This window comes from Leuresthes tenuis, unplaced genomic scaffold (genome assembly GCF_036924035.1).
Source record: "Leuresthes tenuis unplaced genomic scaffold, fLeuTen1.0.hap1 SCAF_17, whole genome shotgun sequence".
NCBI lineage: Eukaryota > Metazoa > Chordata > Actinopteri > Atheriniformes > Atherinopsidae > Leuresthes > Leuresthes tenuis.
Window position 1 is genome coordinate 5947635 of NW_027325371.1, and position 22118 is coordinate 5969752.

At 41.1% G+C, this 22118-nt stretch overlaps 2 protein-coding genes and 4 non-coding genes across 7 annotated transcripts in view; 4 read left to right on the plus strand and 2 right to left on the minus strand.

The window, feature by feature from the left end:
• Nucleotides 1-16090, plus strand: part of kcnh6a (potassium voltage-gated channel, subfamily H (eag-related), member 6a) — a 28284-nt gene extending 12194 nt beyond the window's left edge. Inside the window, exons 7-16 of one of the 2 annotated variants that reach the window (XM_072369302.1) lie at nucleotides 6429-6854; nucleotides 7412-7841; nucleotides 8106-8305; nucleotides 9837-10089; nucleotides 10644-10837; nucleotides 10971-11070; nucleotides 11827-12099; nucleotides 12570-12753; nucleotides 13050-13257; nucleotides 13515-16090. In XM_072369302.1, coding sequence (XP_072225403.1) covers nucleotides 6429-6854; nucleotides 7412-7841; nucleotides 8106-8305; nucleotides 9837-10089; nucleotides 10644-10837; nucleotides 10971-11070; nucleotides 11827-12099; nucleotides 12570-12753; nucleotides 13050-13257; nucleotides 13515-13802 — 2556 coding nt within the window. In that variant the 3' untranslated portion in view covers nucleotides 13803-16090. The remainder of the gene's footprint in view (nucleotides 1-6428; nucleotides 6855-7411; nucleotides 7842-8105; nucleotides 8306-9836; nucleotides 10090-10643; nucleotides 10838-10970; nucleotides 11071-11826; nucleotides 12100-12569; nucleotides 12754-13049; nucleotides 13258-13514) is intronic. The other variant, XM_072369303.1, reaches the window with a different exon arrangement.
• Nucleotides 8745-8816, plus strand: trnac-gca (transfer RNA cysteine (anticodon GCA)). The gene has a single exon. It is a non-coding gene; the product is annotated as a tRNA-Cys (tRNA).
• Nucleotides 9170-9241, plus strand: trnac-gca (transfer RNA cysteine (anticodon GCA)). The gene has a single exon. It is a non-coding gene; the product is annotated as a tRNA-Cys (tRNA).
• On the plus strand, nucleotides 9389-9460 carry trnac-gca (transfer RNA cysteine (anticodon GCA)). The gene has a single exon. It is a non-coding gene; the product is annotated as a tRNA-Cys (tRNA).
• Nucleotides 12800-12871, minus strand: trnac-gca (transfer RNA cysteine (anticodon GCA)). The gene has a single exon. It is a non-coding gene; the product is annotated as a tRNA-Cys (tRNA).
• Nucleotides 16091-16786: 696 nt separating the features above from the next.
• On the minus strand, nucleotides 16787-21563 carry dcaf7 (ddb1 and cul4 associated factor 7). Its single transcript, XM_072369753.1, has 7 exons — nucleotides 21179-21563; nucleotides 20704-20862; nucleotides 19194-19305; nucleotides 18956-19074; nucleotides 18661-18870; nucleotides 18201-18318; nucleotides 16787-17956 (listed from the first exon to the last, which is right to left on the minus strand). The coding sequence occupies exons 1-7, from the start codon at nucleotides 21314-21316 to the stop codon at nucleotides 17784-17786; spliced, it is 1029 nt and encodes a 342-aa protein (XP_072225854.1). The 5' UTR covers nucleotides 21317-21563; the 3' UTR covers nucleotides 16787-17783.
• Between the last annotated feature and the right edge of the window lie 555 nt (nucleotides 21564-22118).

Here is a 22118-nt window from a genome sequence, read left to right on the forward strand (position 1 = left end):
GCTCTAGATCCATATGCAGAAAATAAATTATCTTTAGTTGCAGTCATTTGTGAATGTTTTTAATACTTCCGAGTTGCAAATGTCCATTTTTCCTTCTATAGTCTCAAACAGGACAACCACTTACCATTAGGCTCTGAATTTTTCTTCTATGTGCCGGTGCAATTACCATATGTGGCTGCTTTGTGACTGAATGCTGCTGCTGTGATGGCAGTGAGATCTCACTTCTTCCCACGGAGAGCAACTGTGATATCGACAGCTGGCTGTGACTTAATGCACAATGTTGAGGCAACGTGGACCTGGAAAAACTGACTGTACAAACAGAAGCTCTCCTGAAAGGGCCTGGCAGAACACTGCACTTGTTATCATGATTCTGCTGGCGTCATGAACAAGTTTGGATCAAAAGTGAGCCCTCCTCTGTATCAGCACAACAGCGAGTATTTGTCAGCTTGTCAGTAAGGTTTGTTTTACTTTTTGCTACGTCTCAGCTGGAAAGTAAAGGGCAGTAATTATAGCTATCTGTCTGTGCTCTGTTTAGCTCACAGACCACACACTGTCTTATTCAGGTCTTCTTCAGAAGGGATTCTTTAAATCCAGCTTTTATTAAAAAATAACAAGGTACTTATCAGATTTAAAAATGAATACGACCTCAGATGGACAACAACACATGACGTATTACACTGTGTCAGTATTTATTTACCAAAAATTAAACCAAAATGTAGAAGCAGAGGGTGAAAAACTAAGTACACCCACGATTTGAGGGCTCATAGAACCACCTCCAAGGGAAATTACTTGAAATTATTGTTTTCTGTCTGACATCTTGCCCTCATCTTTAAAACTTTCCATTATTTCACTGAGGTTTGATGGGTATTCAGCGCTACACGGCTCTCTGAAGGTCCCACCAAAGCATCTGAGTTGGGTTCAGGTCTTCAGCTAGCTTTAAATAGCTGGTGAAAACTACATTTCTATATATATTTTGATAACTTGATTATCAAAACATTTGTGGCACAGTGAGCTATCACATCATTACATTTAGATTAAACTTGCACAGAAGGGTGTCCCCTAACCAAGTACATGCAATAAACAAAAGTCATATTGTTAGTGTAAGGTGGTCTAAAAGCTTTTTTGTCATCTCAGTCACCATCTTTGTTGTTTGCACTTCCTCTGAATGGACCAGAACTATTTAGTTTTCTTCAGTAATACATGTCAGAATGCAGACTTCCATCCACCGACTACTGATTAAAGCAGTTGTTTCTGTTATTTCTACCAAAATAGGGGTAATTTTACCAACATTTCTGTGACTATTGTTTGATCATAGATAAAAGCCTTTGTGCCAGTTGTATGTGGTGTCAGTATTTATGGTAAGATGGCAGTACAGAGAGGGGAGGACATGCTGAGAGTGTGAGGTTGCATGTGGCGAGCGTGTGGGTGTGTGTAGGGCTCACAGACTGTCTGTGAAGCTGTCTGTGGGAGTGGACAGGGGGTCCTGGTGAGATGTAGTTATGAAAGCGAGAGAAAAGAACAGCCGCTGTGAGCCTATCGAGCGGCTTTTGGTGGCTTGATTCTGCCTGTGACCTTGGCCTCTGTAACTAATGGAAATGGAGGGCAGCGGGAATGTACGCTCTCTGCATCTGTCCCACTAAATCACATTGCAGTACCCCCAAAGCCGTCTTCATGTTGGTGCCAGCTTGAGTTTTTCTCCTGTTCAACCAGCTGAATTGGCTTGCAGGGGTATGATAGTCATGAGTTCTCCAAAAATGCTGCAGGTTAGGCTTAAGTCACAGTCAGCATTGCTGCTGCCATGTGAGAAACAGCTAACAGTGGCTAGTGACCAAGAATGAGTTTTCTAAAGCTCGACGGTTATCATTGCGTTTACTTGTAACCAAATGATATAAACCTGCATTGATTTATTCTGATGATTATGTTCTGGTTTACAGGATAGGTTTCTTTATTCTCTACTTTTTAATTGGATTTCGATTTGTCACTTTAAAGCAAGAGAAATGAAAGTTGTTATTGATCTTTGTTCACATTGATTTGTCTGCGTAATGCACACAGTGTAATTAACTCAGCTGTTGCTTGTTAAAGACAAATAACTGTAAAAAAAAAAAAAAAAAGGCTTGGCTCACTGTAACCAGCAGAGTGTGGCTGTGTTTGGGGAAAATAGATGTGTGTTTGTATGGCGCCCCCTGGCTTTGGTTAAACTCACAACAGGACAATGTCGATAAATTAGTGTGAATGGAGTGGGATTTTGTTTTGCTAGTATAAATTTGTCTGTGCACAGGTTCCTATTCACAGGCTGTAGCAGGCTTACTGAGGCATTATCTCTGTATTTACAGTAAATCTAACTTCATCAGGTGTTTAGGAGACCATTAGAATGTGCCAATGGCTTCATTCTCAGTTGTTATGGCTGAACATTAAATTGTTTCTGGGTTCTTTTAATACAATGAGTTAACGATTGATGTAACTATTATTGTAACACAACACACATAAAGTCATGTGTAAATGTTTGCATAATTATTTCCCCAGCTGACCATAAAATATGGCATGTGTGCGGAAAAGTTAACCAACGAGAAGCTGATGGTTCAGATCACCAATAGTCTTTTATGGCATGAAACGAGGCCTGCTCTGATTTTTAGCACAGTAACTGGTTCTTAAACACCAGTGGAGGAGGAGTGTGCAGTTTCATAGAGCCACTATACCATTTTTATGTGTTTGAAGGAGGATCCCTTGCTGAGGGCAGGGCTGCGGGTAAGGAGGAAGAACAAGGGAGCACAAGGGAGGAAGAGATAGACCAATGGGTAGAGGTTGCCTTATGCCTCACTTTCTTACTCTTAGTCTTACTTTTTTCCTGCTTTTATCCTGTGGTGTGCATCATCATGAGCATCAAGCAGAAACTTCAGCCTGTAAGTACTTCAGTCTTTACTGGGTTTTTCATGCTCCCTGCTGTTCACCTCGATGTCACCCTTTTTGTTTACTTCAGCTTCATATGCCTGTTGGTTGCTGCCATTTTCCCCATTTATGGCTCTTCCTTTCCTTCTCTTTATTCCTCTTCCCTCTTGGCCTCCTTGATTACTGACTGCAGCTCCACAGGTGAGCAGCAACCACTTTACTTAGGATAAACCGGTAAACCATTTCCCTTTGCTATATGGTCCAATTCGGATAGATTTCACAAGGATCGGTGACAGAACCTTCAGTTTATTCACTTTGACATCATCTTGGTCCCATTTTGGCTTTACTTGGGTTTCAAGTGCAAGAGTAGATGTTTTTAAGTCTTAGTAATAAGCACTATGGCTAAAGTTGCATTTTGGGTTTGCTGACAATGTATGTGGATGGAATTTACACTTCACCAAAATGACTGAATGACTTTGCATTACTCATTGTGGTTGTGGTCGTGTCAGTATTTTTTACAGCTTTGATATTTTGTATTAAAGCTGTACTGTTTTTACATTGTAGAAGTAGCAGTTCCATTGAGTATAAACCTAACCTTAACAATTCACACCATGTTATGTGTTTAAATCTCGCTTATGTCAGACATTAGAACAATATTTTCAGTTTAATACATAGCAAACTAAATAAATTGATTGTCATTGTGGGACTCAGCGATTGACAACATCAGTATTGTAAGATTTCTTTGGCGAGTGAGCCTCTCCTCGTGTGTTTACATGGTAATTACTGTGTTGTCTCGTCACATCTGTTCGGCCACTGTGGGAGTACAGGCGGTTGTTATGTTGGACAAACTCGATTAATTTTGTGTGTTTTCCCATCAGATATACAAAGAGCTGGAGCATAAGCCAGCATCCCTTTGTAATAACTCAATACTCCCCTGCTAATTCCTTGTAAGGGAAAAACTTAACTTTTACCCCTGTGATTCTTTTTTTCCACCAAATATGGGAAGGTACACGTTTACTGACTTTTTACATGCGCTTAGTCCTTGAGAAACTATTCACTTTACTATTTCTCCTCTCTTTTTTTTTACTGGCAGAGTCAGAAGTTTTCTTTCAAAGATCTAAAAAGGCCAAATAGACAAGACTTTACTTATGCCTTTTTTTGTGTGACTCTGGAATTTGGTTGCACTCTGCCGTGCTCATCATGTCCAGTGCCTTTTCTAAATGCCAGCTAAAATATATATAATGGTCCAAGCATTAAAGGATTTCCGAGGAGATGGAAGCACCATGATGCAAAAGTGTTCAGTATTTTTGACTTGTTGACATGGATGTCAGAAATGGTGCATTAAAGCACACGAAGGAGCCTGTTCGCATCTACACTGATGATTTTACCAGAGTTCTGACCTTGCTGTTAACATGAATTAACCAAAATCACTTCTCTATGTGGCTTCCAGTCGATGCCAGCACTCACTCTGGTCCACAATTGACCACAACACTAGCAGGAGGTGTCACATGGCCCAGACAAAAGTGGGTCACATGGTGCACAGAGACAGGTGAAGCAGCAGACGGCTCTTTAAAAAGGGCAGTTACGAGAGATATAGTGACACTGGGTCCTTACAGCTGGATTGGGGTGGGGTGTTTTTTTTAAAGTCAGGAAATTCTGAAAAAAAAATTGCATGAAAGTGATGCAGGAGAGGAGATGGTCACTGCACAGCAGGGCGGTGGGCCTGCAGAGGGTTTGCTGCTGTGGTCGACACCAGGATGACAACCTGGACATGGAGGCTCTTATTGTTGTTCCGGTCAGTAGGTTCTTACTCATTGCTGACTACCCTGTAAAATTACTGTTTTGTATTGATCATCTTTTAATGGCTCTTCACACATCACTCAGAGGGGGATGACAGTACACGATGAGGATTAGTAGGCCATACCGGTCCTGTTGCTGAACCTTTGCTCTGTTGGAAATGTCTCACACTGAGGAGCAGCGTGACCGCACAGGTGCTATTATTAAACATGACATTCAATATGACATTTAGTCCAGCCAAAGTTGAAAATCATATTTTGGGAAGTATGACTTGTCTTTGGCTCAGTGTTTTATACGTCAAAACTCGAGTTTTTAAGTGAGTGCCAAATGAGAAATAAACATAAATATTCGATGTTCCAGTTGTAAATTTGATAACTTTTGCTTAGAAAGGAAGGACAAGTGTCAGTGTTGTCTCTTGAGACACAGTATGTAGTCATAAGAAATGTTGGGCTTCACTTTGAGGATGTTTTGTGGTATATGTAATATTTCTGCTTCCTGCATATTGATTTCACTGTTTTTTGCTGAAGTGTTTAGTTATCATTAATAGTTTATTGGTTGCACTGTGGCCTCTGGCCAGCCAGTAGAGCCACCCAGCACCTTATATATAGAATATATTTTCAATTTATTTTTATTTTGATAAGGAGAGACGACTACATCATTGATGTAGAAGAGTTGAACAGTGATGCATAATCTCAGTGGAGCAGGGACATGCATGAAGGAAAAGACAGACCCCCGGCAGAGTCTAGTGGTGGTGGATGAGGAGCGATATGAGGGAGCGAATGCTTCTGATAAGACTTTGTTGGTATCAGGAAGAGGGGAAGAGGTAGGTTACACAAGTCTGGAAGGACAGAACAGTTTTTAAAAATGGGTATTGGCTTAAAAACCAGCAAGCAAGAAGATCATTGAACCAGGGTTGTGACAACAGAATTTAAGGATGAGGTGAGCTGAACAGCATCAGAAAATGGAAGTGACAAGGCAGAAGTAACAAAGCGTAGCAGGAAGTAAAGCTCAAACACCAGATAATGATGGCTGACGAGTGGGAAGAGGTCTTACTTATTGAACTTCTGCATGAGCTTGATTTTAGACCCATTTTTGTTGGCAATCAAACACATTTAGATGACCCGTCTTACATGTAATTTAGGCATTACTGTAATTTTAGAAATGAAAAAAAAAATAAAAATTTGCAACTCTGGTGAACTTTTAGCTGTTTTTTTTTACATCGTTAATTGACATAATATAAAATAGTAACAGCAGCAGCAACGTTTAGTTTATATTGTTGCTTATAGTTTATTTACAGTCTTTGCTGAATCCACAAACCAGTAGTGGAGTGTAAATTACACTGCAATGTATGAACATTAAATCTCAACTAAAGATCAAAATCTGATGCAAATGTTGTTCTCCTCAAACATCCAGTGCAGCAGTAAATGCTGTGTTTAGTTAATGATGCTTTGATTGTAATGGTTATTTGAAGATCTTTATGTCCAGGGGAAATACTTAATATGTTTCTCACGTCTTTCTTTCTTTATTGAAGTCGCTTGTTCTTCTGCATGATGCTGATTGCCTGCTATTCTAGAGTTTTATGAAGTGTAAGCATCTTGCCTTTTTGCACTCTCATGGACAGATTTTCCTCTCCCCATCTTATCTGGCATTTAAAAAGACTATAAAAGTATGTTCCTTGGTTGTGAATCCCACTGTATTGTTTTGTATTGTTATGTCATCTCCATCCTGTCCCTCGCCTTCCTTAGGTGTTGTCCCTCGGTGCTGACGTGCTGCCAGAATACAAGCTCCAGGCTCCACGCATCCACAAATGGACCATCCTTCATTACAGCCCCTTCAAAGCAGTATGGGATTGGGTCATCCTGCTGCTGGTCATCTACACTGCCATCTTCACTCCATACTCCGCTGCATTCCTTCTCAATGAAGTAGAAGAAGAGCAAAGGAGATCTTGTGGCTATACCTGCAACCCACTTAATGTGGTGGACCTTGTAGTGGACGTCATGTTCATCGTGGACATCCTCATCAACTTCAGGACCACCTACGTCAATCACAACGACGAGGTGGTCAGCCACCCGGGGCGCATTGCGCAGCATTACTTCAAGGGCTGGTTCCTAATAGACATAGTCGCTGCGATCCCATTTGATCTCCTCATATTCCGTTCTGGGTCACAGGAGGTGAGAAAGAACTCCACACAGTGGATATCAGTGGTTACGCTAAGCTAACTCATGTATTGGGCATTTCTGCTGTTAGTTACACCTATTATGCACCAATGTATGAATGCTTAAATATTATTATGGGGCTTATATATGTAATATTACTCTCACTCTAGAAAATTCTTGTTTTCCACTATCTCCATCAGTATATGAAAAAAACAGTTTTTCATTTTATGACATTAAAAAAGATAGAAATCCCTCTAAGTTACATTTGCTAATGCTCTAGTCAAGCTAAGTGCTTGGCAATCAAGTTCTCCATTGAATCATTCATGACACTTTAAATGCTGAAATGTCCCAAGATAAACGAATACAAGTACAATCATTTAAAATCTGAAAATTGGTCCTGAACTTGCAAAGTAGCCATTTCAGAAAATACTTCTACCATTTTAAATGCCCTGAAAGACAAATGATAAAATCAGTTCTATTGATATCTTTCACTTCTTGTTTTGCAAAAGCATGACAACCACTTCATACAGAGATTTTATGCTTTACTTATAACATTGATTCTATTCTTTTAGCAGACAGAGCCTCAGACTCAAACTACGTTGATTGGATTGTTGAAGACAGCCAGACTGCTGAGGCTGGTGCGAGTGGCCAGGAAGTTGGATCGTTACTCAGAATATGGAGCTGCTGTCCTCTTCCTCCTCATGTGCACGTTTGCCCTCATCGCCCACTGGTTGGCTTGTATCTGGTATGCTATCGGCAACGTGGAGCGCACTGGCTCTGCCCGTATTGGTGGCATGAAGATTGGTTGGCTGGACAACCTGGCTGACCAGATTGGTAAACACTACAATGATACTGACATAGCCTCAGGGCCCTCCATCAAGGACAAGTATGTTACAGCCTTGTACTTCACCTTCAGCAGCCTGACCAGTGTGGGCTTTGGCAACGTCTCACCCAACACCAACCCAGAGAAGATCTTCTCCATCTGTGTCATGCTCATTGGCTGTGAGTAGCGTGGTTGCGACCTATTTTACGACAAACACACTAGAAAATAGCGAAAACATACAATTTTAAAACATCCACCTTTGAAATCTACGCGTTTCATTTCATTGAACTTGTTTTTGTGTAATTTTAGTTTTCTTCAATAGTTGACGGTAAAGAGACAAAGGCCCCTGATTGGAGCCAAATTCATGACAATGTGGTCAGTGGTACCTTCCTTAATCATTTGGCATCAGAGCGTTAAGTGTTTCTGTCCTGTCTCCCTTTTAGCTCTGATGTATGCCAGTATCTTTGGGAACGTGTCTGCCATCATTCAGAGACTGTACTCAGGCACGGCCCGCTACCACACTCAGATGCTGCGGGTCAAAGAGTTCATCCGTTTCCACCAGATCCCAGGAGGTCTGAGGCAAAGGCTGGAGGAGTACTTCCAGCATGCCTGGTCCTACACTAATGGCATTGACATGAATGCTGTAAGTCCTTTGACAGTCTCACACACACACCTACACACACATAATCTGACTTTAGCCCATAAACAAGTGCTTTGAAAGTGTGTTTTGGAAAACAATGCTGGTAACAATGTTATGCAATAAGTTATTATTTTAATCTTCAAACATGTTGCTAATGGGATCTTAGCTCAGTGTTAGAGCACCTGACTGCAGATCAAAATGTCTGTCTGAATCTGTTTCCTCTCTCCTCTATGAGAGGGTTAAAAATGTTGTTTCTGATGCAGTCTATACATTCAAACTTATGTTTTTATCCATTATCAACATATCCACTTTTGTACTGTAGACTCATCCTCAAAACGTCTGACTGACAGGTGAATTTTTAATATCTTTGAAATCTCCTCAATCCTCAAACAAACTTTATATCATAGATATTTCCTGGGTGAAAATGTCTGGTTAAAATGTAGGGGGTGTAGCTCAGTGGCAGAGCATTTGACTGCAGATCAAGAGGTCCTCAGTTCAAATCTGAGTACCCCCTCTACTGAAATCAGTTGGTTGTGTTTCCTTCTTATGTGGGTGGAAAAGCTAATCCGGTGCAGCAAAGCACAACCATACAGTTTAGGTATACTATAATAAACTGTTGGACTACATTAATGAGTTAACTCTATAGTGTCGCACCATATTAAACATCATAAAGGTTAAATAAATCATATAATATGCAAGTATTTTCAAGCTGCTTTCCTTGTGGTGTTTGCTGCATTACCCTTGAGCTTCTCTTTGATCTGCATGTTTAAGCTGTGTTCTTTGATGCAGCAATGACATTCTCCAGCAGTGAAATTTCACTTTAACCATGATTAGGAAAAAAGATGTTACCAATATTTGTTTCCATGTGGGGGTATAGCTCAGTGGTCGAGCATTTGACTGCAGATCAAGAGGTCCTCAGTTCAATTCTGGGTGCCCCCTCTACTAACATCAGTTGGTTGTGTTTCCTTCTTATGTGGGTGGCAAAGCACAACCATGCAGTGTTTAAGTTGTCAAATTCTTTACTACTAATACTACAGGGGATGCTATGCTTACAAAAAAATATGTTACCAATATCAACCTCATTAAGGGGGTATAGCTCAGTGGCAGAGCATTTGACTGCAGATCAAGAGGTCCCCAGTTCAACTCTGGGTGCCCCCTTTTCTTTTGGATGCTGTTTCCACTCATGTTGCTCTAGTTGGTGACCCATTTTCTGGTGATGATGTGCATCATATCGCTGTATGGACTTAGGCTGCTCGCAGCACTAGAGAATGACGCAGTCAGAGAAAAAGCATTAGAGCCTGCCAATTCAATGCAAGAATAGATAATCACTTGGAGCTGATTCCCAGCATGAATCAATCTGACACATTGCTCTCCTTCTCTCAACCCCCCAGGTTCTTTTTCACATACTTTTTTCAAATCCGCCTTGCATTATCCACTTTTAGATTACTCTGTTTTAAAGCTACAGTACAGTAAAGGAAAGATCGTATAGATAGTTATCTGAATTATTTACTTCATGCCTTCTATTTTCCTGCAGGTTTTAAAAGGTTTCCCCGAGTGTCTGCAAGCTGACATCTGCCTTCATTTGAACCGCAGCTTGCTACAGAACTGTAGAGCTTTTCGAGGTGCCAACAAAGGCTGCCTACGAGCTCTGGCCATGCGATTCAAGACCACCCACGCTCCACCGGGTGATACACTTGTCCACAGTGGGGACATTCTCACTGCCCTCTACTTCATTTCCAGAGGTTCCATAGAGATCCTGAGGGACGACGTAGTGGTGGCCATTCTAGGTGAGCTGGAGTGCATTCAGATATTTACACATTTAAGTCATCAGCTTATTATAACCAGGCTCTTATGTAAACTCTATTAAGAGTGACATTTATGAGCCTAAATCTTTGTTCTTGTTTGCTTATGTGTTTCTCTACTTTAGTCTATGTTTGTTTTCTCTTTACTCATCCTATCTCCTCCTCAAAGCCACGGCCACAACTGAAACTTGCTTTTACACCATACTAACACGCAAGCTTTCGTGTGTTTTGTTGCCAGAGGTGTTTGGGCACAGCTCCACTTTCATTCCACAGTGGCATTGATCATCAATAGGGCCAGCACTCAGATCCAGGCTGCAAAGGTCATTTATTTTTCAGCAGTGAGGACCATTAATTTGTTCTGAGCTGTGGCAGACCAGTGCTGTTGTAGCACTTTGCTATTCCTTTGTCATGGATCAGATTCATCCATCAACATTCTGTCAGTGAACTGTTTTCCTTATTGTTAGCTTTGTTCAAGCCTTTTTTGGTGAGATGTTGCTCCTCACTTGTGGTTGTCTTTCTTTTTGCTGTGATTTGTGTAGGAAAAAATGACATATTCGGTGAGCCCATCAGCCTTTATGGGAGACCAGGGAAATCCAGCTCTGATGTCAGGGCTTTGACCTACTGTGACCTTCACAAGATCGTGAGAGACGACCTGCTGGAAGTTCTGGACATGTATCCTGACTTCGCTGACACTTTCTGGAACAATCTAGAGATCACCTTCAACTTAAGAGATGTAAGTGCCACCAGACTGCGATGTTAAAAACAGCATCCTCACTGTGATTATGTCTCCTGCATACAGCAATCTGGTTTCTTTGTCTCAGAAAAGCATTTTGAGTTTTTGAATTACTGAAACTAATATGAATCAGGCAGACAGAGTAAACCCTCCAAGCCCGAGCAGAGACTCTGAATGTGGCTGCCGTCTGACCAGGCATCGAAGAAGCTCGCTGCGTCGCCGGAACAGGCCGGGTGAGTAAGAGACAAGGTCAAGGTCGAGTTTAGCTATATAGCACATTTACAACAACCGATTAAGTAATGAAAACAACAAATAACACAATAAAAAAAAATAATTAAAAAGTAAAAGATTAAATAGAAATCAAGCTTAACTGTGTTTAAAAGCCAGTGTAAAAAAGTGGGTCTTAAGTAAGGACTTAAAACCTGAAAGTGTCTGAGCGGCTCGAATGTGAAGAGGCAGGCTGACACAGCCAAAAAGGCTCTGTCACCCCTGGATGTGAGCCTGAAATATGGAAACTCCAGAATAAAATGGGTTGACGAAGACTTCAGAGCTGTCACTGGAACATGTTGGTGTAGCAGCTCTGACAAATATGATGGAGTCATACCATTTAAAGCTTTAAAGTAACAGAATCCTAAACTGGATCCTAAAGCTAACAGGCAGCCAGTGAAGAGCTGCCAGCACAGGGGTTGTATGATCACGTTGTCTCCTCCCAGATAACATATGAGCAGCTGGGTTCTGAGCAAGCTGTAGGTGATGAAGAGACAACTGATCTAAACCATAATGAAGTAGTTCAACCGGGACATGTTGAGCAAATGGACTTTCTCCAAATCTTTTTCAGGCAGGTAGGGCTTGGCTTTTCTGAGCAGACTCATATGAAACAAAACACACTTTTAACCACTGAGCTGATCTGCCGTTTTAGAAGGCGTTTTGTATGTTTCTCTACATCCAAGTTGTCTTATACTGTCTGTCCTGTGACTTTGTCTGAGCAGATGGGATGGATCGTGAAGACTCTTACCCAGATCAGAACCACCACCATGGCAAAGTGGCAGGATCTCATTGGGAAGACCTCTGTGGCAGTGTTAGCATCAGTTCGCACTCTAGCGATGAGGACATAAAGCCTATGCAACACAGAAAGGGGGAACTTTTTCCCGATGGGGCTGACAACAGAGACTATCCGCCTGCAGTGGTCAGCCTATTGCCTCACAGCGGGCCTTCGACTGGAATGGGACAGTCCTTAGACATTGGAGGTCCTCCATACTCAGGTAAGAATTACCTACAATCCCTTCGCCGTGTTTCCTTAGTCTGCATTTTTGTCAAGAGAGTCTTGGAGCTTTTAAGAGGTACCGAATTCAGTTTTATTTCACTATTCCACTTATTTTTAAGTAGATTAGAGATATGTTAATTTCACAATTTAACAATTTAATACACAGAGAAAAAAGAATCAATCTTAATCTGAAAAATAAACAAGACATTTAGTTTCGCATTATTGCAGCTTTTTACAGGAGAAAATCTTGTAGTGACTGAAAGTTTAACAGTGCAGGGAGGAAAATGAAGGGGAAAAGAGGTTTGAACTCACAGATAGTATTGCATTACTTTTTCACATACCTTCTAAATCAAAATGTTACCATTATGAGAAGAAATGTGAATCCAATTAAAAAGGTCACAAGTAAATCAAAGAAAAACAGAAAAGTGGAACACACACCCATGTATTCTCCACATTTCCTCTGCACAGCAGCAGCTCCTATCAGCATGTCAGGCTTGTATGGCTACTGGCCAGATCGCAGGGCCAGCCAACTCTCAGAGAACCAGAGACGGCCGTCCTCAGTCAGGGCCGCTTTTCAGCCTCCTAATTGTGTTGAGGACCGGCCCAGGGAGCTGGAGACCAGACTGGAGCTGCTGCAGTCTCAGCTGAACCGGTAAGTTGTATTTACTCTGTGTTTCGGATGATGAATAAAAATAATAAGGGGGCACCAGGAGTTGAACCAGGGACCTCTTGATCTGCAGTCAAATGCTCTACCACTGAGCTATACCCCCTCACTCTGAATGCTTGACAAGTGACAAAGAGATGCTAAGGGGACGGTCATTTATACGCAGGAGAAAGGAAGGAGTGTTCTGTCGAGAATCAGTCAGAATAGATCCAAACTGTGTGTTCATTGATCAGGGGAATGAGTTTTAATTTGTCTTTATCGATGCCTCTTTTTATCGTGCCCAGACTGGAGACCCGCATGACTGCAGACATCAATGTGATCCTGCAGCTCCTCCAGAGGCAGATGGCCCCGGTTCCTCCTGCCTACAGCGCTGTGTCTCCCAGCCCTCACCCACCTCACCCCACCACACTGTACAGAACAGGAGCACCCACAATCCACACCGTTCCTCCAGTCCAGCCAGTACAGGTCGACAGCACTGTCTCACTGCTGCAGGTGCTGGGACGGAGTTTATACCAAATCACATTTTAATATCAAGCAATTACAGCCAGTTAATTCAACACAAAAAAGATGTGGAAAAATATACAGATGAAGAAGATGCTCTAAAATCTTTACATTTTCAAAGAATATGTGTAGTTTTATCTTTTTTCTTTAACTTATGAAATGAATGTTGATTGCACGATATAGTCGTCATGGAATAATGCCACATATACCTAATAGTTTCTGAATTGGTGCTTTATTTGTCTTTCTAGAGTCCAGACTCCGACTTAGGACACAAATCCAAAGACTCCCTATCCAGTGGTATCCATCTCACAGTGGCATCAGATGACACTATGTCCATGTCACCAGAAGCTGACCCTCCACATCTTCCTGCTGTGGATCTCACCCCTCCTCAGTTGTTGTGCTCCAATGCTCAAGAACCTCCTGGACTGTTATATGGAAGCCAGCGCTTCCCCTCCCTCCCTGAGCACCTCGAGAACTCCACAGAAATGCAGGAGATCCAAAGGCACGTCTCTGACCCCATCTTACCTGGCAGCTAGAACAGAATGGTCCTTTGTACAGGACAGCGATATGTTCCCCACACTGATTTGTTCATCCCCCTCAAACCCAATCTCCTGCTCAGTTGCTGCTGTCGAGTGAGGGGTGCCTTGCTTTCTGCGTCGCAGAGAGTTCAGAGTGTCTCCTGCTTCTTACACCCAGACTTAAAAGCGCCCTCACAGGCTGCCGAAGTTCAGCATCCCTTCAGGTCTTGCGTAAAGAAGAGATTATTCCTGGCCCGAAGGGTGGAAAAGTTGTAAAACCTAAACTGACAGTAAGCACAACCACTGGATCTGAAAGCTACACGACTCAGGTTTTCATAAAGAGAGGGGAAATGACAAGGAAAACTAATACAGTTCATGTTTGAAAAATGATCTGCATTCACTTTGTCCGAGAATTGCATATTTAAGCTTTAGCATAGAAGAACTTAATCACGGGGAACTGAAATCGTTTTCTTAATATAAAAAGAGATTAAGGTTACGTGAAGGACCGTGCATCTAGTAAATGTAACAAGTGTTTTAGGTCCAGTGTTGCTGTGGTAAATATGATGATAACTATATGACTCACTGTGAGGGACAAAGGTTCAAGGTACAGCTGGCAAAATGTCATTTTCATCTCATATTTCTTGTAACATTCTGACATAAATCAGCAGTGTTTGTTAAGCGTGTTCTTTGATTATGAGAAAGTATTACAAGACACACAATCAAACTTCATAGTTCCTGTTACATTTACTTGAAGATCTTGCTTTGGTTATGACAGCTAGTTTCCTCTTGTTTCTGTGTCTCTTTATTTCCAGACCTGTGACAACTATTTGTAGCAGAGTCACATGGTTCATAACAAAGTCTACCTGGTGTGTTTATCTGAAAACGCCGAAAATGGAGGGCTTGTTCTGTCACAGCGGACAGACCGCGACACCTAACCTGTACACATAGAGAGAAAACGTGCAGAAGGTCTGAGAGACATGTGGATGGTCTAAACGTGTCATTTGTTAAAACTGCGTCACAGTTGCAACTACAAGGTGAATGTAATGATATTCAAGCATTTACAGTTCTGTACAGTGTTTCATGAAGCACAAATTCCCGTTATGTATCTTTCTTTTCAGGTTAAAGAGCCAACACAGGGTTACTGTTGGAGCCCCATAGAATTTTAATTAGCAAATTACTCAACATGACACCGGGATGGCAGCTTCGACCCTAAATGTGCAGTCGCATGCATTGCAGAATGAGCGTAGCAGACATTACTACCATGAGTCGTACTGTCATTTACGCATAAATTACAGGCTGTAAACAAACACCATTTACTGATGAAAGTCTTTTTTTTCTAAGGGAAGAGGAATAAATTCTTAGATCAAGCAGTGGTAGAAACTGCAATCTTATTTCCATTTTGTGCTTACTCTACATTGTTAACATTGTAGTTTTAACCCACTGCATTAGTTCTGCAGGGTTACATGTTACTTTTTCAATAAGTTCATTTTCTGACCTTATCATCATTTCTGTGCACATTCACCAACTGTCAATCTTACACTGATGAGTTTAGCCTAAAGAGATTAACACCTTTTTGTGTCTATATAATTATTAATCAACTCCATTGCCTTGGGTAAGACAGACTTTAAAGGAAAATTGATTGTTGTTCATTGTAATAAACGTTTTGTTGGGTATAGCTAACGGTGTTGCAAAAAACATTCGAAAGATGAAATTTAACCAAGAACCCATTATCTTCCCGTGTCAGAGTGTCAGACCTGCAACCCTCTTTGAGAGTCCAGAGGTACAAGGTGTCAGAGCCGAGATATAGAATGCTGAAACCATCAAAGACTCACAAAATGAAGCATTGAGATTGGGCAAAGAAACACATTTTATGGGCTTCTGTGGACAGTTGAATTATGACTGGTGTGGAGGGAGCAGATAGATGAGTCTTTAGCTGCATTTTCACTTTGGGGGTCTTTTCCTGGCCTCCAACTGCAGGACCCAGAACTGAAAAAAGGCCCCAGTTGTTAGGTTGTACTTTTGAGACTACCCTGAACCTTTATGGAGGGACTTGCAGTGAACATGTCTGATTGGTTGAGTATTTCTTGAGTTTTTCCCCACCTTTCTGTCTCAGTCATCTCAGGTTTAATATCCACAATACATCATACAGTCTGCTCACTCTAAGTTGGACCCAAGCAATAGCTGTCCCTGGTTTTAAACAACATTAAAACTCAGACATTTATTTGGCAGCTCCAAAACTGACGAGGAGATGAGTTTAGATTGTAGCAAGGAAGTACTTATTGTTCGTTGTTGTTGCATAGATGTTTTGCTCGAAGACACAAATTAAAACTCCTTAAAAATGTGTAAAACAAGTATATTCATAGTAGACTTTTTTGGTTTTAATGTTCATGTAGGCCTGGCGTGGCAATGCTGAGCCAAATTAATTTGCCTTATCTGGCCTTGACTCGTTTACCTCATTGAAAATGCAACAGGCCCTAGCTGGATAAGCTTTTAATATAACCTATTTATCGTAACTCCCCACAGAGAAATTTAATAATAGAATTTTGTTAAACATTCAGCTCTGACTGGCTGAACTGCAATAATTCAGTATAAGGAGGTAAATTATCAAACATTTCAATGTAAAACGCTTCTCGTTACCACGTGAAGGACACCCAACCTAAACTTTATCTCCTGACAGCTCAGAAAAAGGTTGTTTTCTAATGTGTAAATACTTGTACCCTTAGATTATAATAATCACTGATAGGGGATGAAACAAATAGGAATGCACGAACCTTTAATATTTATCTTAATTTCTGTTTCTGGGAAAATAGATTTAAGAATCCTGTCAAACACTTTGTTCCTCATTATCCCCCAACTTCACTGTACGATGCCCATGTATAGCGACAATAAAGGAATCTTTATCTTTATTACATATACAAAATCCTAACCTGAAGGAATGTTATTGTTAAAGCAACTAAAGACAAAATCATAATCAGTCAGATAATAAAGCAACACAACAGGCGTTTGGTTTCTAAGACATGGACGAATACAATTTATTAGAGCAAATTCAATAATAAACTTTATGAAAAAAGCTACAACATGAACACTTGGCTTACCAACATCTGAAGTTGATATATTTATATGTATGTACACCTTGCCTTGTAATGGCATGCTACAAGGACATGACCCTTTGATTATTAAACACACAAAAAAAGGAAAGACACAATCAGAAAGTTTTTTTCACCCATTTCACAACTCACTCTAACAAAGAAAAAAGCAGCTTTCAAAGCACAATCTTCTACAAATAAAAAGAGGAAGAAGAGAATAATTAGGGAGCTAGAAGGCTGAAAAGCATTGCTCTGGTAGGTTCTGGGTGCTGCTGCAAGGAGCCGCCTCACAGCATCAGCCAAACTTTGGGTGACAGACACCACTGCGGTGATGATGTGAATCCCTCTCAGGTTATTTACAAGAAGTCGCACAGATAACGAGCTCCAGGCCAGACAAAATCGTCCACAGAGGAGGCGATTTAACTGCCTGCCACATAGGTAAACAAGACTATAATATGTTGATCCATGACTCCACAAGAAGGCTACAACATAACCCTACTTCTTAGGGAGGTCATCCTCTGCCACCTACAGCAGGTTGTATCAACCTCGACAAATTAAACAGATGAAATGCAAAACATCAAAATCCTTCATGATAATCTCACAGCTGGCTGAAATCACATCAAGAAGTATAAAAATCTGCCTTCCACAAACAGCTTAGAGTTCAAAGCACTGATGCGTGTTACAGCTGCTGAACGCTACCTGCCAAGCAAAATAAATAAGAGTTTACATGTTTAACAGAAGAGCAGTGGAGTAAAGACGTGTAAAATAAATGTAAACCAGGTTATTGTGGAGTATGTATGTGATACTCCAGACACGTTCAGAAAGTCCACTCGTGGCCTGATCCTTTTCTTGAAAGCAGAGGGGTGAGGACCACAAAAGTCCAAATGTGAAACTGCGCTCCTTTTCCGTAGCTTTACACGCGCAGGATCTCCAGGCAGTTGTTGTAGCAGATAGCAATCCAGTCTGGCTGCGTTGAGGCCCACTGCACGTTGTTGATCTCCCCTTCTGCAGTGTAGGCCAGGATGGGATCCTCAATGGCGCGCGGCATCTGCTGGATGTCCCAGATCAGGGCCTGATGGTCATCGGCTGAGGGAAGACGTGGCACACATTAGAGACAGGACCATCAGGGAATGTAGAGATGGAAATAAAAAGAAAATAAGATCTCACTGAGCCGAATAAGGTCAATCTTTCTATTTATATTATCTCCAAGCACATCATGTCAATTACCAACATGAAATGGCTCTCTAAAATAGAAAAGTCTGGCTCAAACTGTCAAAACAAAAAAGAATGATATAATTTGACCCTCTCTTAGATTCAAACTCCCACTCACCCGCAGTGCAGATGTGACACGAGGAGTGTGGAGCCCAGGCGATGCCATTGACGCAGGCGCGGTGGTTGTTAAGCCGAGCCACAGGAGTGCACGGCACACGAACATCCAGGATGACCACCTGCCAAACAGAAATATTAATGACAGGTCCGTTTAGTAGCTGTTACACCACACAATCCCCCTAAAACAGGCTAGATTCTACGGGATATTGTAGAATTGTAGAAATCAGACTTGACCAAGAAGTCAACAACAATTCCTCAAGAATTCTTTATTGTCATTATGCATACACAAGTCCAGCTTTGGAGATGCATAAAGTCCAAAATGTTTTTCAATATCCCACAGGTCAGTTGGATAAAAGCTTCAAGTATCTCAACTGACGGTAAAAATATGCATGATAACACAAAAGAAAAGTTTATTGACATAAATTAAGATTCAAAAGCTGGGCTGACCACAGCAAACTGACCTCCATGCCGTCCATGGCCATTGTGGCCAGGTAGTTCGGGTCCTGTTTGTTCCAGCAGAGGCGGAGCAGCGGGTGGTGCTGGGGGTCTTCATAGATGATGGTGCTGTGCTCCAGATGTCGGAGGTCGAACATGCGGACAGATCCATCAGCTCCCACAGAGGCAAACATATCCCTGCCCCCTCCTGCACGGCTGAACGCGATGTCATACACCTGCACGGACACACTGATTATTCCTCATCATACACGAGCACGTAGAGCACATCTTTTTTTTTTTTTGGTGCAGACACCCACAGACCTCTTTGTCGTGAGCAATCAGCTGGGTCTTCACATGTCCAGACACCAGGTTAACTCGTCCTAACACCTGACCAGTCTCCAACCCCCAGATGGTGCAGGTGGTGTCGATGCTGGATGTTCCTGCGGGACAGAAAGAAAAAAACCCATAAAAACAAACAATGCAAAACAAAGCAAAAACTAGAGAATCATATTAATGTTTGCTGTGTTTTTATCATCATTAACATTGTTGGATTTCTTACCCAGCAGATTGGGGTCAACTTCGTTCCAGTCAAAGGAGGTGAGGGGAGCACAAAAGTCAGAGTTCTTGTTGTTATTCAGCAAACATTCGAGACGTGTTTCTGTGTCACTGACCTGTGAGACAAATGCAAAGGAATTTATCAGTGAGCTGGTGTCGCCCAACGAGTGCTTTTTATCAGCAAATGTGCCAGCTGACCAAGATGAAGGAGTAAATACACTAGTTTTATCTGCCACAACAGAGCGTTAACGCTACACCTCAGTGTGATTGGCAACTGATAAACCAATTACATGAAAACTTAAATGCATTTCTATTTAACTTTATTTTCAGGTTTCTATCTACAAACCTGATATTTATCAATCCCAAATTCAATTTCATCTCCTGGAGCAGTGTGGATTTTATGTTTCTGGTTTTCACCCAATAAGGTTTATTCTCTTGACAGTAAAAGCACCTGATTGTTCTCGTGGCTATTTGCAAGTAAAATGTTAGCTACGTCAGAACAGATTCGCTTCAGGTGTTTCTATCTTTGTTTTTAGAAATGCAACTCTAAGAAAAACAGCTAAACCACCTAATGTGTGGCTGCACTTGAAGATGTATCCCCACATGTTTGTACATGAGTTGGTTCTGACCTTTCCTGTGAATTTCATTCATTAAAACAAACAAAAATAACTAAATATACAAAATGACCAGTGTTCAGTAATCTTCAAGACGTCAAAATCGTGGTTTAATTTTCTGAACAGGCACCGTTTAACCTCTTCCCAAATGTTTCCACACACTGAACTGTGGTTGTAGAGTTTACTTCACCTCATTTCTGGTGTAACAAATTTGGTTAACCTGTTGACTTTTAAGAACGAGGATAATGATGATTTGATTTGTTATATTTCAGAATTCATCCAGGTGTTTCTTATTGTTCAGTTGGCCTCACAGCTGTGGAGCAGATACACAAGAAGACTTTACAAGTTTAAGCAACTGTTACGCGCTGATTATCTGTGCCATGGGTGAAAATGTACTACATGTCTACAGAGAAGGTGTAGCTACATCACGCCGTGTTGAATGCTAGGACGTTAGCGCCATCTTGTGAGAAATGTTCCTTACGTTTAAAACCACTGTTGCCTGGTTAGATTTTATTTGTTTCCATTCTAATTTAAAGATAAGATATTGTAAAGTAAAAAGGCAAATTACAAAGCTGGTATTGTGCTCAAAATCACATCTCTCGCGAAAATACAACCCCCATTTTTGGCTAATTCTGAAATTTTAGTACCAAAAAGACTCTTATAAGTCAGTATACTGACAATAAAGATGTTTAGAGATGGGTTAAGACAAAGGGGCGAAGACTATTCAGTTACCCTGAACATGGGAGCATTGTCATCCTAGAGGAAAATCCTTCTGTGATGATGAACAGTTTCACTATCGGTGACAACTTGTCTTTAATTTGCATCGACCCCTTCCTCCGGGGAGACAAGTTGACCCAAGTACAACATTACCAGATTTCCACTTAATATCTAATATCCTACCCTCCAGATGCGCAAGTAGTCCCCGCTGGTCGCCAGCAAGTCCGGATAGACACCCTTGGTGTCCGGGATCCACATGATCTTGGTGGTGGGGTAAGGGTGATCAAAGGTGTTCCTGCAGACAAACTCCGAGCTCTCCTCTTCCAGACCCACCAGCTGAACCTGAGTGACAGCAAACATATGTTAGCTAAAGAACCAAATGTCTGTTTACAGAGGAGCAAGCGTCAATTTCTGGCACCAACTAAAGATTGTTGACGTAGGGAAAAAATAACAGGGGTGACGAACGTGAAAAAAAATAATGTAAAATCTCAATAAATAAACAAAAAAAACTTAAAACTTATGAGCTGCAAAAAAATAATAACAAATCAGGCACTGTTGTTTGAAGCCTCGATGAGGACGACAGTTAGCATTAGCATCATTAGCTAGCATTGCCATTTTTTTGTTTTTTATGTAGCCGTTGAAAAATAAATCTGCGTACCTTGTTGTTATATTCCTCCACAAAGCTCCCAAGTGCCAGTCGAAAGCGTTTGTCTGGACGCACGCTCCAGTTCATCGCGTACACGGTCCATGGCGCCTCGTATTTGTAGATTTCTTTTCTTTTGCCGTGAAGCGACATCCTCGCGAGCTGCGCCTGTTGTCTGAGCAGCTAACACGCTAGCGTTAGCGAACTACGAAAAAACAAAACCCCGCAAGCAAACTCTGACAAGTCGCTTTCACTTGCGAGGGCAAGTATCGGGGGAACTACTGATATAGACTGTTTAATTTAGCAATGCTTTTTTCCAGACCAAGATTTTCCACCACTTTAGTTAACAAAGAGTGGCATTGCTCGTTACGACCTTAGAGACGGTCAAGTGGAGCACTATGCAGCCAACTTCCGGTACATATTTTCAGCATAAAATGACTATTTGTTTAAAAACAGAAAATGGGTTTTCATCACTATATCACATTTTCTTTATCCACTAAACCAAATGCTTTTGTTTCTGCTACAAAAAAAGCACAACTTTGTATTTATTTCCATACTTTTAGTCATGATTATCTGTTTATGGTTTATAAAAATCCTAAAGGGATTATTTTGACAGTCGTTTAATTCGTCTGCATGAACATTCATGTTTTCTTTATTGTTTATATCAAATTTCTCCAGCAACACTTATTCATCTCCTGCCTCGTAATTGTTTTACTACTTTGATGATCGAATATGAGCCAACGTTAAAGAAGTAAATGTCTTGAACTTTAAGCAAAAGTACAATCTAAGTTTGTATAGGTGTTTGTATCCGGTATCTTATATGAAAGTGTTTAAACTTGACTGTTTAATATTTGTTTTTCTGCATTTCTGCTAATATAATTATGTTGGGTTAACAGTAAGTAAAAGCAGCATAATTATGCCGACAGGACAGCAGATGTAACATTTTTATAGATAT